The following is a 13293-nucleotide window of genomic DNA, read 5'->3' on the forward strand; positions in this document are numbered from 1 at the left end:
TATAGGAATTCCTAAAGTTGACCACGACTACATTGCAACACACGATTACGTATAAAACCGTCTTTATAGGAAGCAATAAAATGTTTGATTCGACGAAAGCAATTGAAAAGCAATTAAAATTTATAAATTATTTATTTTCAATTTTGTATTTATTATAACAAGAATTATTTGAATATTCATTGTTTTGGGATATTGTGTAATTAATATATAATATATTTCTTCAATTCAAAATAATTTGCATAGTTTTTACTTACAATTTTATCTAACAATATTTCAATTTATAAACTTATTATTTATGTGTGTAATTATTGAATATCTTTCAAACATTATTTACCACTTCCAAATAAAAATTATTAATATTAATTAATAGGAATATTACCAATTCTGTAAGGAGATGCAGAATAAATTTTTCTTTTTTCTTCATCACTTCCGCTATGGTTACATAACAAACCTTAATGTATTTTTGATCTAGGAATTTGAAACGATAATGAACCGACAATGAAATGACAATAAAAAAAGAATAAAGGTCATTGGATTTGTTTAAATCAAAAACTTAAGTCAGAGAATTATATAAAATGTTTAGAATGTAAATCAGTTAGTTACTATTCACGAATTCTGAAGAGTCTTGGATTGTGAATGTGTTCAAATGTTTGACATCGATATTTGACCGGAATAAGTAATATGACATGTGAAAAGAAAATATATTTGCTACTTAACAATGTGAATAATTGCATAATTTATTTATGATTACATTAGAAACTAGTATTGTATAACTTGCATCTATTAAATCAAATTGTAAAAATTATTGTATTTTAAATATATGTAATTTCAATAGTAAAATAATTAAATAAAATAATTTATATAAAATAATTTATACAAAAAAGAAAATGTAAACGTAAAATTATGTGGTCACATATTCTTAGTTTAAGAAAGTATTATTAGTAAAAATTAATATTTTAATTTTAATAAAAAGTTAAATGATTTTAATAAATTGTGAAAAATAGAGATGAAATAATTAGTAATCTTTAATTTTTTAAATTTTGTGATACTTTTTGCATATTTAAAATATATTGCTTCAATTATTATTATAAGAAAAAGTTGAAAATGGTAATTATTTTAAAAATGAATAAAAAAAGTTCAAATATATAATTGGATTATTGTTTGTCCGGAATAAATAAATTTCGAGTATTCCAGCAAGAAAATATCTGAGATTTAAATCAGATACCATTCTCCGTTTATATGTAAATTTATGTCAAATGAAATATATTAATTTCTAATATTTATTTAGAACATATTTTTAGGATATTATTTTTTGACATTACATATATTTTTAAAAAATATATCTATAATATTTGCATATAAGTACATTTATTATTTTACTTTAGTTAGTTTTGCTTATTATAAGTCATTCGCTTGATAAATATAATTTGTCATTATCTTGTGATAATAAGTGAATGTTTATAATGTAGAAAAGTACTAAAACATTTAATTGGCAGTCAAACTGAGCATAATACATAATAATGTAAATGCATAATAAGCACTCAATATTTTTGAATAGTAGTTTTGAATAAAGAAAAAAATATGTATGCACATGTATAATGTATGCATACGCTATTTAATCGCTCTAATAAAATTGCTCCTTTCGAATAAAATGGCTCCTAAACACAAATCAAAATATTTAAATCTTCAAATGTATGCATCAAGTTCTTGCCAGTAAAAATTTTACATTTAAAAAGCAATGTTGGGTAATTTGATAGCTATAAATGCTATAACTAAAAGAATTCTAAATGCAGTGAATATCTTACATATCTTATGTAAGAATTTTATGTAAATAAATCGTATTTATTTATTTACTCAAAATTATATTATTTGAAATTCAGAAATTATTAACATTTGTATTTCTACTAAAGAAGCATTAATAAATTTATAAATAATCTCACTATGTACAGGCAATAATATTTTTTATAGAAAAAAAAAATAAAAATAAATTCGGTTTTATACGCACATCATGTAAAATCGATATAACAATCGGTACACATATTTATATCTAATTAAAATTTAATAAACAATCACATTATTTAAAATTTAATGAATAATGATGTATTTATTATATCCAATAAATGAGATATGCTATAGTGAATATTTTGATATTAAACTTCGGTGTATTATTCCAACAAAATAAAGAATTAAAAAATCTAAATCTTTTAAAAAAACTCTTATATTTTTAGCAATTTATAAGATTTACTTATTATTTATTAACTTATTATTTATAAAAGATTTTTTTCATAAACGATGCAGATTTGTTAATAGAATTTGCATTAATAATTCACTATTTACATTAATTTGCCACCCATTTCATTTATTTAATGAAATCAAAAAACGTGAATGAATCATTCATCCTCTAGTGTCGCGATTATTTAAACAAACAAAACAAACAGATTGTTGCTTACGTATTCATGATACGAAATGAAGTTTCAGATGGATTTGTAGCTCGGCATAAAACCACGGAATTTAAATAAATCACGAATGATATTATCATGAGCTAATGACGGGAGTTGTCGTAAAGTTTATACGAAGAATTTTCATGCGTGTCGCTCTCTTTGACTTTAAGAATCTGATAAAAATTTATCGTAATTATTGGAAATGCACCTGCTAGCTAGCATGCGGCATCATGATTTAAATGCTTGATAAAATGGCATCTTAAGTAGTCGTCGTCGGTATGTTAAATAATTGTGTCTCATCAATTGCAGCCTGACCAATAAGAGGAGCGAAGGTATTATGAGTAAAAAAAGGTCTTGGAATGTTATCGCCTGTTGCTTTCTAGCGTTTTTAGCTAGAAGTAAGTTAACGATTTATAGCTTGGAAGTAGGATTATGTGCTCTATCTAGTGGGTTAAGCGGTCGGAGTATCATCGATATAATAGTTACAGCGGATTAGGATTAGGTTTAGGATTAAATCACATCAAACGTAATCAGAATTTTAAACAAAGTCACGTTACGCACTAAAAGAAAATTTATCTTCTATAATCTAATATTTATTTTCAACTTCAAGAAATGGAAATAAAATATAAAAGAGATAATGAAAAAATACATTTTTATAATAAAATAAAATAAAATTAAAATATAATATTTCTTTTTAAATATTGGAGAAAAAAATATCAAAGCTAAGTGTAAAAGTTTAATAAAATATTAAAATTAGAGAGGAAAGAATGATAAGCCATTAACGTACTTCTGCTAAAAGCTATTCTAAATGATTAAGCAATAAAACGTTTCATACAATAAATGTTTGAATGAAACATGTTTAAATTTTATACGTATGTAATAACCAATTTTTGTTTTTTTAAATCATTCTTTTACTATATAGTTTAACTTTACATCTCACACTATTTTCATAAGCATACATAATAAAAATATATAAATAATTATAGACTGACTAAGTGTTTTTGATACAAGTTATGTATACTTGACTAGGTTTAGTGTCTAATAATTATTAATTTGAATGTATATGCATAAATTCAATAAGTTTTGTATCAGTCAACTACAGTTGTTATCAGTGGATTTGCGAAGCAGTTAGCTAAAAGCAGAACTATAATTAATTATTATATTTAAATTAATATATTTAAAAGATAATACATTCTCTTTTTACATACGCTTACAATTGTCATTTATTTTATACATTTGTGTTAATTAAGAGAAAAGATAGAAAAGATGGAATATTAACATTACTGAATACTGAAAAAATTAAAAATGAACTTGAAAAAATTAACTCAATACTGAAAAAATTAATTTACTTTAATTTTAAATCTTGTTTCTCATATCTTTTATCTTTTTTTTTAATAAAGACTTTTTGTACTTGATAAAAATAGTTTGTCATCATCTTGTGATAATAAGTGAATGTTTATAATGTAGAAAAGTACTAAAACATTTAGTTGGCAGTCAAACTGAGCATAATGCATAATAATGTGAATGCATAATAAGCACTCAATATTTTTGAATAGTAATAAAGAAAAAAATATGTATGCACATGTATAATGTATGCATACGCTATTTAATCGCTCTAATAAAATTGCTCCTTTTGAATAAAATGGCTCCTAAACACAAATCAAAAGAATTCTACAAAGACAATGTACTTAGGATACAGAAAAATTGAAATTAAAATATTTTAAATATATTGATGAAAAAAATGGAGCTTACGAATTTCAAGCACTATTACTCTTTGTAATAGTGAAAGAATGTCACCGAAATAAAAAAAAATTACGTTTACATGTGAATCTTCAGGGCTGGATCGAGATCAACATAACGGCATCTTCGTTGGTATCTTTGTGATAAAAGTGGGACTTGCTATGGATACATGTACGTCTCGTCTTCTTCTCATCTTCTAGCTTCTTTCTTTCCATTCGTCCCCGTTCAGGACCGTTCTCAAAAAAGTAGGTCATTCACCATTTTTATCCTCAGGCCACGGTCAGGGCCACGATTAATTATTTATTTAACCTAATATATGGTGCGATGGAATGATAAAAAGAAGAAAAAGCAATGTTTGTGCAACATAATAGGTTAAAGAAAGAAACACTATTTATACTATTTTAATATCAAGGCTAGTTCAAAAAATATAGAAATTTTGCTTATATAATACTTACGTATACCGAATAATAATTCAACATACATTTTAATTATTTTGTAAAGTTAAGTTAAAAGCTAATTTCCATCTTTTTCCAAAAATTAAATTAGAAAATACGTACGCTAATCAAAGTGCAAGCACCTTCTTACGTTTTAAATATTCTTTGCAAAATTTAATGTTAAAAGAAGATTATTCTGAAATTAACACAGGAGTAACATCAAAATGTATATTATTGCCAAAATTATGCGCCGTAATTAATGCTTTAACGTTAAATATAATTTATTAGAGAATTGTCTATTTTGAGTTTTTAAATTATATATAAATAAAATACAAATATTACATTGTAGCTTAATATCAATATATGTACCCATATATATGTGTATATTATATATATCTATGTAGTATACATTATATCTATAATATAATTAAAATATATCCTTAATTAAATATGATTATATATGTAAATTCTAAGCTCGCGCGCGCATGTGTATGTGTATATAAAAAAAAAGAAAAACATAATATATTTGAGTAAATGAGTAAATGAGTAAATGAGATTGTTAATGACTATAAATATAAATAGTAATAGTAACAATAAAAATAGTTTTTCATTTTCTGTATTAATATAGATATTAGAAACTTTTATATAGCGTATTATGGATTTAATATATCTTCTCAAATTGTATAGAATAATATTGTCAAAAGTTTTGAGTTTTAGATTTAGAATATGCATTAACGTTCATGCGCGCGCGCGTGTGTGTGCTATATAAGATACTTAAAGATATGTAATAAAATATAATATATATTATATAATATATAAATATAATATATAAGAATAGTATTTTATAATAGTAACAATATAAACAGTAAACACATAAAGCATAGAGTGCTTCTAATAAGAGCGTTGCATGTTGCGAATAAATATACAACAAAGTGGAAAGAAAAATAAAAGGCATGAATAACACATTAATTCCAAGGTCAAAACTGTAGACGTCAATAATACCTTTTTATTTGAAAATAGTTACTTCCAAGATACTATAGCATTTAGTTCTTTGTATAATTTATGACTAATAAATTCGATGTTAAAATATAAAAAAAAAATTATAAAATATAAATTTAAAAGAATTAAACATAATTTATAAACATAATTTATAAACATAATTTATAAACATAAATTACAATAATTAAACATAACTTGTTTTTATTATAATTTTTTAGATCATAATATAAAAGTATAATATATTTATACTTATAGCTATAATATATTTTTGACGAATATCTAATAATAAAATGACTGCCTACATATAATACGTTTGACTAGAAACTATTTTTAAACGAGAACGCATTATTGATGTCTACTATAAAAATCTTGTATAGTACTGAAGTAGAAAATAAATGTAATTTTAAATTTAAAATAAATATTGTGTAATGGAACTCTTAATTGTTTTGTTATCTTCTCTCCGCCATCAAAATTTCAGTTAACTGTAATTTTATCGTATTTTAAGTACAAGTACAATATTGTAAAAATTATTTTTATTATATAAAATTATTTTTATTATATAAAAGTATTTAAATGAATATAGAGTATGTGGTTCAGATGTTAATTAAAACGCATGAGTTATGTTTAAAACAATGAAAGATTACATTTACATTTAGAAAATAAACAGTTGCTATTATACTGAAGTAATAGTCAATATTATGAAGTAAGAAATATGAATGAATTAATAAATGTTATTTAAAGACAACTGTAAGATTTTAGAAATAAATTTATTCCATCTTCTAAAGATGAATTAGGATTCGTAAATATACATATATATATTATGTATCATATCTTATCCAGACAATTTAATTATAGTCTCAGATATTATAGTCACAGATATTAATTATAGTCTCAATTATAGTTTAAATCGGAATATAAAACGGTGTTAAAGTAGTTACCTTATGAAATATTTATTTTATAAAAATTATTTTATTATATTACAATTGGAAGATACTATTGCAATAAAATATGTGCTATAAAATTTATTATTAAAAAAAGATATACACAGAAAGAAATACAATTGCAATAAATAATTTTGCAATGAATTTTGTCTATTATGTTATATAAATAAATTTGCAATTGTTATAAATTCTGTAAAAAAATAATTTTCTATTTTATTAATAATTTATATGTTGTTTCTTTCATGTTATGCTCTTTGTTTTGTTATGATAAATGTAATAAGTATTAGTAAACAATTTATTGAAAAATGAAGATTTAAGCTTATATAAATATATCAAACATTTTTATTATAAAGAGAGAATATATATTATGAAATAATAGTTGAGTTTTCAAATTAATCTGAATAAAGTAATAAATTTTAATTCTTAGCAATTAATATTTAATTTAAAGAGACATTTGTATTAATGTAAAAAAATTTAATAAAATCAATTACAGTAAATGTCAATTACAGTAATTACAGTAAATTTGGACAAAATGTGACATTGCAAATTTATTGTTCTTTTTGTTTTTCAGTAGTAACTTCAGAAGAGATGCCATTTATTTCCGTCTTTGTTAGCACTGCTTTCTTTACTGATTTTTTCTTGATATATGTTTTATAATAAAAATCTCCAAATAATATCATCATAAACAGATTCTGTGGTACCATTATATACATCGGCCATAATGGAAAGTCGCAATCTTTTAACCAGAATAATTGTAAATCATGTAATGTAATTATAAAAAATTGGATCAGCTGCAACTGAGTAATATATTTCTTCCACGCATTTGTGTTTATCTTCATGGATGATAACAGGTAATACGTGTACATTATTACGTGAACAACTGTATTAAGTATTCCTAAAATACAATATTAATAAGTATTCAATTATCACAAAATAGATATTGTTATGTTGATATATAAAACTTATTGATTAATCATACATTTAGTCTTAATAAATATAACTTCCTATCTTCATATTATATTTTTCTCATGCTTATATTAATTGTAATTTTTATATAAAAAATAAAATACAATTTTATTATAATATTTATCTAAGTTATATTATTTATACTTTTACTAATTTTACGATGTATTTTAAGTTGAAAAATGTGAATACAAATCATCAACTTTTATAAGACAATTCTTTGTATTTATATATATATATATATATATATATATATATATACATACATACCTATGAAATTAGTATGACCACTAGGAAGATATTTAGTGGCACACCAAGAACCTATTAGAATGCCAACGTGATGATACAAATGAAGAAATGTTACTTGTTTTTGCTTCTTTCTGAGTACGAAAAAGATTGTATCCATTAAATCCAACATCTTGATAAGGAAATAGAACCAGACCAATTTGGTGATCTATTTAGCAAATATATGTAACAACATTAATTCATTGAAAATAATAGAAATCAAGAAATCGATAAATTTAAGCCAAAATATTATAAAAAAGGGCTAATACGAATAAAGAAAGGACGATATATAAAAATATCACGCTTTAATAAACTATTTTTATATATCATTTTTTTTTGCTCGTATTGGCTTTTATCTTTTTATGATATTAATGATATTGATATTAATTCATTGGTTTGTTTCTTCATATCTTATTTTTATATAAAATAAATTTAAAATAAAGACGTTTGTTGGTATATAAACTAAATATTATTATAGCAATATTTTGCATTTGACAATATAAATAAATATAATTAATAGCTTAAAATTAGAGAGTTCTAGCAAAAGAAGAATTTTAATTAACTGACTTCTTACCTTTATAGCTTTTAGTGTGTATGAGAAATCAATAGGCTCGCAGAAGTAATTAAAATCTTTTAACAACCCTTCTACAAATGCCTGAAATATATATAATTATATAAAAAAAGAGTATATTTTTTTCAAAGAAGATGGGAATTTAAGTAAATATTTAATTATATTAGATTTCTACATATACATATATTTAATTTTACCAAAAAAGAAAAAATTATAACATTTTTAATGACATGCACTTTTAAAACATTAATTATTATAATATTTACCATTAAATTATATAACTTTTCTTGATTAACAATTATTGTATTACAATAACAATTATTGTATTAACTGTATATATAAATAAAAGTATCTTTGTGTTCTTATATTTTTGTAAATAATTATCAATTAAAAATTTAATTAAAAGTTTAATGTTACTTACTATGTAAAATAACAATCCATTTAATAGGATTTGTATTACATTGTATATTTGCAATATCCTATTTAATTTAAAAGGTTGTCTTTTTTTCATAAATCTTGGTCCAAAACTACATATAAAATATAGATACAATCCAATCAGAGTTAGACCAGGCCATGGTGAGCTGATCATAAAATAATCTTTGGTACGTGGATCTTGCAGTATAAGAAATAAATAAAATTAATAAAAGCAAATTATATTAAACTTAATTATATAAAACTTTTTAATTAGTTTTATTATATATTATAAATTATATCCTAAATATACAAACAAATTTACAAACGGTTACTATTGTTGATTAAAATGGTTTTTTATTTAGAAATGACTACTCTAAATATTTAAAAACAGTATTTAATACGTAAGTATTTAATACATAATACATATATAAATCACTTGTATAATTATACAATTAATATCATACGATTATATAAATCAGAGACATGTGATATATACTGTTAAAATTTATTTATTTGTTAATATTTTTATGGTTGAAATTTATAAAATTATTTCAAAATGACTAGCGGAATTAAAATGAAGAAAAAACAAACAATTCTGTCTGCCCATGACAATTAAAATAGTTTTGTTATTTTTTTACGACTTGGAATATTTTCTTAACCATGAACTTTGACAAACTGTTTAATATTCGTTTAGAAGATAAACAATATAACTAACAATAACAATTCATCACTTGTTATCATATTATAATGACATATGTGTGCATACGTGTGTAAAATATGCAAAAATTAATGTACTTGCGATAATAAGAAAATATATTTTAATAATAATGTTATAAATTGTATATTACAAGAAATAATGCGTTTATATGCACAATATATATCATTATAATAATATTGATGCATACAGATTGTCTGTACAATTTAAAAACTTTTATAAATTGTAAGATGTAAGTTTTGGATAGAAAAAAATCAATGTTTATTTTAGAATTAAAATTGTATATTAAAATATGTTTAATTTAAACAAAATGTTTATTCTTTTTTTTTAATAATATTTTGCAATTTTTTTATGTAACAAATTAACTCGAAAATTATCAATGTTATCTAAAAATGTACAATTTTCTGTGAATAATAAAACGAGATTACATACCTGCTAGATCTTCGTTAATGAATTTATACCATGCTATAAGCTGTCTTATAATTGCAGTCATAGTGCTGAACGATTTTGAATACTATTTATCTATAGAATTGTCCAAAGAAATCGATTATCATGCGATTATCGCGATATTCACACAAGTACAAAATGAAGAATATTAATTAATTATCTTGATATTTGTTTTTCTTATTAATACGCGGATAATTTTAATAAAAACTGGTGTTTTTTAACTTTAACTTCTTTAAACACTTATTTTCGATTATTTTTTATTTCTGATTCAATTGATTAATTTTTTTTATTTAATCATATGTAGGGATATCTATATTGGTCACACTCTTTTCGACAATTTTCTTCAATGCGACTAGCTACCATGAAACTTTCAAACCGACTACGAGGACATATTTTCCCCTTCCGTTTTGTCATAATGTCAGTTCATTGTATTGTAATTATAGCAAGCTTATGTGACAACGTCTTAATGTAATTAAGTGTTAATGTCTATTTCTTTTGGGAATAATGACTTTTTAGGTGAGTTGGCCAATTATATTTATAAAAATTACTTCAAATATTCACAGGTTATTATATTGGGAAGATTTTAAATCTAGCTTGTTCAAATTTTGATTTTTCATCATTTGTCGAATTCTTAATCTTTCACCTTTGACCGATTTAATCAATCCGATATAATATATAGCATTTTAAAGTAATAGTATATAATATGACATTAATATTTAATATTTAATGTATAATATGTATCACACACACACATTAAATCACGTGTTTTCAAAATTATTTAGAGATAAATTAATTAAAATTATTATCTATTATGATCAAAATGGATAATATTAAAATATAATAATATATTGATTTAATTTATAAAAATATCTGTATACTTTAATTTTTGTATATTATTAAAATATATTTTTGTTTTTTAATATCATGAAGAAAAGAAATCATTCATTTATTTATTTCATTTATTTATTTTTTAATTTTTATACTTTTTATATTTCTTACTTTTACATTATATTACAACAATAATTGAGTACTCCAAATAAAGTTGGCTTAAATAAAGTTAATTTATTTCCTTTTAGTAGATAATCTTTTGTCAACTTGAAAAATTGTTCAAGTCTCTAATTTGTCGGTAATTCAATTCTTCAGTTTCATCTTTCTTGCAGATAATTGCGGCTAATTGCAACGTAATTGCATTTGCAATACTCAGACGCGTGACGTATTGTTAAGAATGCGAATATGAAGTAACAATCATTTCAGACATTCAACAAAAGATATGTGTATTACGACATTGCTATTTCTATCTAAGTTTCAAAATAGATTTGCCTTCTGTCGATATTAATTTTAGTTGCATGTTATACGACGGCGTTTGCTCTTAATTGCATATTAATTTTAATTAAAGGTAGGAAGCGTACAATCTTCTAGTACACAAAATGTCAATAAAAATAACACGTAAGAAATTTATTAAGTTTTGTATAAAATTTAAAATTCGTTATAATTTTTTCTTGTTAATTATGTCTAGTAATCGTACCTATATAATTTTTCAACTTATTTCGTAATAGCTAAAAACTCTATGATTTATAAGAAAATTTATATATATATAGAATGTTATAAATAAAATCGCACATTATTTTATAAATTATAAATTAATAAAAAAATATGTTGTTTATTAATTGTTTAAATTTTTAACATTTAATATGTTCTTCATATCAAAATCTTAATTTCTTCTGTTTCTTCAATTACAATTTTTGAAGATTAAAAAATTTATATCAAACAATATAAAACGATATTGAATTAATATTATGTGTGTTAGATTAGAATTCATTTTTAAACTATAACTAACACATATAATATTTTTATTTGTACTATTAAAATTTAATTCACAAAGGATCTTTTCCTTTTGGCTTAAGCTACGGATATTGCAGATATCTAAACATTTTTTAAAAAATAGTTCCTAGTTTTTAAAACTGTTCCTGTTTATTAGTGTGATAATAGAATTCGTAATAGAATCAACCAATTTGAGTTAAACATTACATATTCCATTTTATTTCATAGTTATTGTTATTAACTGTAAGCTTATACAACTACAAAACTACAACTGAGAATTTTAATTAAATGATAGTAATAATTAAAATAAATTTTAATATATTGATTATATATAAAACAATTTTCCTACAAGTTTTAATAATTTCTTATTTGCGTGTTATATTTTTTTAAATATATTTCTATTTTTTGTATATTAGAAACTACATGTACTTCTTAATATCATTTTTTCTCTTTTTTTATTTTGCATAAATTATTTTTCTCAATTTAAAGATTACAATAACAATATTAAAAGCATCAAATAATGATTGCAACGTTTGTGGCATTTAACAATTCAACATATTATTACCGAAACATAATATTTTATGTTACATTAGTACTGACACTTCTTAATTATGTTTGCAATTATAATTAGTTTTTGCAAGAATCCGAGAATCATGTAAACAAAATTGCTCGTAAAGTGAAAGTAATAAATATGACGGCTTTCAGTTATATATAAAATTCTAAGCATTTAAATTCTGTAATTGTATTTATAAACCATAAGTAATGTTATAAAAAATAATTACATCATTATGACAATGATGTGTTAGCTTGAAATTTTGTGTATTTTTTGCGAATTTTGAAAAATTCTGTAATTGACTTTTACATTTCACTTTTTATCTTTTTTTATTTATTAAATAAATGTATTATATTAATATTTATTGAAGTTATATTCTTTTTAAGAGCTTCTTCAAATAATAATATTTAAGAAAAATTTTCGGATAATTATTGATAAAAATTATTATCTTAATGAAACGAAGTTTATTTTTACGAAAATTTCTTAATTTGAAACGTAACATATTTTATTTGAAGCGTAATAAAATTTATATGATATACTCATATACTTACTTATACATATGCTATTGTAACTATCGATATCTAAAATTCGAAGTGAAGCGGAAATGAGCCCCAGTGCTAAGGCCACGACCTCGAACTCTTATGTTTGTCTTATGTGAGAATTGTTTATTCTTTGTCAATTGCTTTCGTAATGATTGATTACATATTAAAAAATTTTTATGTAATATAATAAAAAGCATGACACAAATTTGGAACATAAATGCAAAATAATTTATTATCAATCACGAATTTTGATTTAAGAAAACAATAAGTCAAAAGTTGTATTCTTTCTTTTTCTCTTTCTTACAATTTTGAAAGAAATAGTAAAAGTAAATTACCAAAACTTTCTGTATACTTTTAATATCTTATCATTAAATTTCTTACAAAAAATAATAAATTAATAGTTTATAATTTAAAAACAATTAATATT

General features: G+C 22.1%; 1 protein-coding gene across 1 annotated transcript; it reads right to left on the minus strand.

The window, feature by feature from the left end:
* Nucleotides 1-6362: 6362 nt before the first annotated feature.
* LOC105431149 (very long chain fatty acid elongase 7) lies at nucleotides 6363-10356 on the minus strand. Its single transcript, XM_011645163.3, has 5 exons — nucleotides 9936-10356; nucleotides 8796-8986; nucleotides 8378-8458; nucleotides 7789-7972; nucleotides 6363-7450 (listed from the first exon to the last, which is right to left on the minus strand). Exons 1-5 carry the CDS (start codon nucleotides 9994-9996, stop codon nucleotides 7104-7106), a joined length of 864 nt encoding a protein of 287 aa, XP_011643465.2. The 5' UTR covers nucleotides 9997-10356; the 3' UTR covers nucleotides 6363-7103.
* Between the last annotated feature and the right edge of the window lie 2937 nt (nucleotides 10357-13293).

Source organism: Pogonomyrmex barbatus, unplaced genomic scaffold, assembly GCF_055798465.1.
Source record: "Pogonomyrmex barbatus isolate J1 unplaced genomic scaffold, ASM5579846v1 scaffold17, whole genome shotgun sequence".
Taxonomy (NCBI): domain Eukaryota; kingdom Metazoa; phylum Arthropoda; class Insecta; order Hymenoptera; family Formicidae; genus Pogonomyrmex; species Pogonomyrmex barbatus.